General features: G+C 39.9%; 1 protein-coding gene across 1 annotated transcript; it reads right to left on the bottom strand.

Annotated features, from left to right (window-relative positions):
• Positions 1-781: 781 nt before the first annotated feature.
• Positions 782-3,669, bottom strand: LOC125528084 (mitochondrial carrier protein CoAc2-like; the record flags this gene model as incomplete). Its single annotated transcript, XM_048692596.1, has 6 exons — positions 782-1,234; positions 1,693-1,815; positions 1,892-2,076; positions 2,201-2,333; positions 2,608-2,815; positions 3,584-3,669. Coding segments are annotated over 6 exons (879 nt in total), but the record flags the coding sequence as incomplete, so codon positions are not given.
• Positions 3,670-5,047: the final 1,378 nt, after the last annotated feature.

Genomic DNA, 5,047 nt, shown 5'->3' with positions numbered 1-5,047 from the left:
CGAACGGAACTGAGTGCTACCACATTTGTTTTCGTATTTTTTTGCAGAAGAGGAAATGAATACAGAAACCCCGGAAATGAATACGAAAATAGATACCATCGAAAACAGACACGGAGCAAATATAGAGCGGACATGGAAACAAAAGTGGGCGTTGAGCGGAAGTTAAAAGCCCCTTAGCATAGAGAATACACACAAAAACAAACAAACTTAATGAATTGGTAACATGGCTACAAAATAATATGATTATGGTAGCAACCTGGTGTAGTATTGTAATAGTACTGGACAATTGTGTATATGGTCTAGTTGAGTACATGTGTCATAGTGGAAGTTCGATTTCAAATGATCTGTTATGCTCATTGTGTCATCATGTGTTGTTTGGCGGCTGGCTACAAAGCAGCCATATGCCTATATTAAAAACAGAAATTCCATATTCTCGGAAACGGAAAGTTTCGTTTCCCCGTCTGTTCCACCGGAAAAAACCGTTGTGTTTCTGTTTCCGTTTCCGCATAAAAAGTTTCATTTCCACTTCCATTTTGCAAATTTCCGTTTTCGTTTTCATATTTCCTTTCCGTTTTCATTTTTCCTCCAAAAAAGCAGAAATTGTCTACTTCATTTTCATCCCTAGTGGAAAGGACCCCCCCCTATCGCACACATAGGCAAGGCAACAGTTTAAAACTCCATCGAGTAAAAGGGGTTTAAACCATTTGTAGAGCACGTCTCTACACCAGTGCGTGTTGGTACAAGCTATCCGATCATATATACCGAATCTATACAATGTGAATTTCCACAAGAATCAGTAATTTGCAATGAATTATACTTGTTCTTTTTGACAGGAAGGAAATCTACCTTTCTTTGACAGGATCGGGGTGGAATTCTACTCCTACTTCTACTTCTCTTGATACAAGCCTAGGTTTGGCATCTGCAGCTGCGCTGCTTATGGGCTTATTGAAGGTCGAACTATTATTTGTATTATTCTAAACAAGTGTAAGAATTTTGGGGTTACCACTCCAAGAAAGAATACAATGCTACATGCTTATGAATATTAACTAAGGCAGTGAAGAAGTTGAACCACCAGTGATGGTAACTAGTTCTAACTGGAGTGAACAGGGGCAGCATCACTTCCGTCTTCTGATAACACAGGGACAACCACAGGCACTTGCTCTCTAGATGGAACATTAAGCCAATCCCTCATGGAATCGTACACAGTAAACCCTAGGGCTGCCGATGGGACAACCTGTAAAAATGGAGAAATTAAGAAAATTTATGCTTTTACCATGGACACAAACTATACCTAAAAGAAGAAGCATGTTACCCATGCAATGTGCGTAACTGTATCCATCGGTAGTTGTTAAGCATGACACTGAATATTCCGATTTAGAACTTCTTAAAGCGTGATCACATCATCACATAGATGGAACAACAATCGTATGAAATATTCCAAACCAAGAAAATCTGAGATAGTGGATTATTAAATTGACTTAACAGCATAAGTGCAAAATGAACAAAGGATTGTGGAGATTTGGAATGACAGTACACTCAAGAAGTTATAGGCTAGTATTTTTTAATTTTTAATAATTAGTATCATTGACGACAAATGGGAATTGCAGTGTTCTAGCCGCATATGTCTACATTGGTCATCAGGAAAGAGCATGGCATTTTAATGACTACTAATTAGTGTTATAAGTGTCTCACCTTCAAATAGTTGATAGATAGTCCTGAAAACAGTTGCTTCCAACCTTGATGTTTCACTATCATAGCAAGGCTTCCAAATGTTTCTTTCCCCTTCACGAGGTTGGACGATGAGAGCGCCTGAACCTGAAATCGATGCATCAAAATCTTCTTTAGAACAACCAAGATGTTTAACAACCACAAACATTGAATGTAATTATACCTGCATTTGCCGCCTAACAACATCAAGGGGATACGTTATTGTCTGTCCTAACAAACCAGCAACTGACCCACAAGCAAGTTTTGGTATAATATCTCTTCTGTGCTCTTCAGGAACATGAGTCTTCATCTTCTCATAGAAATAGAATTTAAGACCGGAATAAGGAAAGATTCCATATAATGATGGAGCTGGAGACCAATAAGTCAGTTAATATAGCAACATAATTCAATCTTGGCAATAACAACAAAGACTTTTGTCCCAATAATAGAATCTTGGCCTTGAGCAAAATATCGAAATCAAAAATTAGTATACCCATGCCACGGTATAGGCCTTTCAAGCCATTTTGCCTGTATATTATTTTCAAACAATCAAGGATCCCTTTGTAAACCTGTTCGGAGGGCTTAGATTCTCTTAAACTGAGGTTCACTGTACCTTTGACCTGCAGCTGAGTATTAATCCGTTAGTGCTGAATTGAACAGGTACAGTACGACAAACTGAGCGAAACGAGTCAATACTCATATAAGACTAACAGCAAACTAGTAGCTAGACAAGTCGACTCAAACACAGCAGCATCAGACATCAGTATCACCAAAAATCGTTGCTGTTATATTATTTCAGAGAGCAAGTTGATGTGATACATCAAAAGCTAACTTTTAGAACCATACTGGACAAGTAGTGTTTTCCTCTGCAGTTAAGGATACAAGAACTAAATAGCTAACCTGATAAGCCAACTTCGTGCGAACCAGATCAAGCGGATATGTGGACACGACTGCTGTTCCCCCAGCTATTGATCCAGCCACTAGATCAAGAACAGGCCCTTGTTGAACATTAGGAAAACCAAGAATGATCCATCGGCGATACTCTTCGTATGCCATGTAATGCAAAGCTGCATAAGGAACAATCCTAGCAACGCTGGCACCATTGCCCCTTAAGAAAAGAAATTCAAAAGTCAGCTTACGTTTTCACTATACAAGTATGTACTGCTAGACTACATTTGTTACGTATCTATACCTATATCTATACCATTATATAGTGTGTGAATAAGTTTGAATATGGATCGTTGGATGAACTCAATCCGACGATCAATAGGCGGCAAATCCGATTGTTGCTGACCATTCGATTTCCTATCCATTACATCAGATTCTGCCATGTGTACTATCTAGAAGTTTCTAATAATTCAAAACTTAGTACAACCTTGTAATTTTCACATATACTATCTTTACACACTTCTCATTTATTCTAGAATCCTTCATGCATGATCTTGCCTCATTAGAGTTTCTGCTTGAATAAAAGTGTATCCATTTATGAGATTACGTGTCAACTTTTACTCAAGGCAGAAGACTTCTGATCAACAATTTCTCCAAGTACATATATCTTTTAAGACAATTTCAACCAAATATCGCAACACTATCTTTGCATATTCATACCAACAAAATAATCCTTAAGGTTCATACATATAATGTGTTATATACATGTCCTGGAGCACTATGCAGCAAAGGTTTTCCTTTCTCAACAAATTTAGCTATCATTAGTAAGAAATTTGTATCTTGAACTTTATGCACATAATATGTAAGTGTCAGTTGTTTGTCAAAATTGTGTTTTCTTAGAGTACTTGTCAACATTGTGTTGTAACGACATCTCACAACCCACGTGCAAAGCATGTTCAACTCACTAGTATACTCAGAAGTGACAAACCTGTAAAACCCGAAGGGACCTTCTGTCCGATAGATTGTCCGAAACGATCCAACCAATCCAGACCCACGGAATTCCGCCCTACTAGTCTGAAAGCAGCAACAGAAAATTTTAACTGCATGAGGGTTAGACAACTATGATGCAAAGTTGCAGGGAGGTGGTTGTGTATCAAGATGGCAATGGGGCCCCGAAACCCGCGTCCCCGTGGGTTTTTACCCTATTAGGGGACGGGGATGGGCATCTTTTCATCCCCGCGGGGCTGTTGTTGGGCACATTATACAACCCGACACGTTTCGTGGGTTTACACCCGTTTCGGTAGTCCCCGAACCCGAAACCCGGCAATACCCGCGAAATTACATTATTTTTTTATCACCGTGGTCATCTTACCCCCCGAAATCTTAGAGGCCTTAATGTGTTCACAAGATTGGATAAGAAACAAATATAAAGGTGTGTCTTTCTTTACATATCATCATAAAGTTTATCATTATCTTGTTGCAATATTTCATAAGATGTTCGTTACTACTTATTTGATTCTCATAGATGCTGACAATGAATAAGGACAAAGTTTTTGGACTTGTGCATATTTTTCTCATGTTTAACTTTAGCTTGAGTGAGTTTTGATCTTTCCTAGTACTTGGCACTTTGATTTGGCATTGGAAGATTTGAAGATGGTCGTTTGGAGGCTTGAAGATGTGAAAGATGCCATGATGATTCCAACTTTAAAGTGATTTGTGAACTATTAGTTCTACTTTAGAACTTATATAGCTGTTGAACCATCTACTATTGTTTTTTGTTGAAATTTACTCAAGTTATGCTGCTGAAATGTGCTTGTTTTGTTGTTGAAGTGTTATTCTTTGTCGCCACTATGTTTAAATATTTTGATTTTATCGTGGGTTCCCCGAACCCCGGTGGGTTTAGGGGACGGGCAGAAAACTAGCCCCGCACACGGTGATGGGGACGGGGACGGGTTTACGATTTTCTCGTGGGGATGGGTTTAGGAAGGCAAAATCCGATGGGTTTCGTCCCCGTTGCCTTCTTGAGTTGTGTACAAGCAAAAATGTCAGGAACTCAGTGAGTATTCGCCTCCCAGCAGAAAGAAAATATTAGTACTCCCAGAGACCTCTTCCTTACAAAGTTTTTTCATTTCAATAATTGATATTGGCTGGCTTATCTCATCATTATACACCCAAAATTACTGTTAGGAGCTTAAGCATATAAATAGGGTTTGCTTTGCGATCAAGCACTAGTTCAGCAATCAAAAGTTACTGACGACGCTTCCCATCCTCTGAGAACGTAGTAATCAGGAACGGCCTAGGGTGGATTGCGGTGGAGATAGAGGATTGGCAATACGTGCCTGGAGGAGGATCTTGACGCGCTCGAGCGGCGCGACGGCGCACTTGGCAACGCCACCGGCGACCCCGCCAGCGATGAGCTCCCGCACGGCGAGCGGCACCGCCCCGCCGCCTC

The sequence above is a fragment of the Triticum urartu genome, unplaced genomic scaffold (genome assembly GCF_003073215.2).
Source record: "Triticum urartu cultivar G1812 unplaced genomic scaffold, Tu2.1 TuUngrouped_contig_4623, whole genome shotgun sequence".
NCBI classification, from domain to species: Eukaryota; Viridiplantae; Streptophyta; class Magnoliopsida; order Poales; family Poaceae; genus Triticum; species Triticum urartu.
The sequence above is the reverse complement of the archived record's forward strand: the minus strand, read 5'-3'. Positions and strand labels throughout refer to the sequence as shown.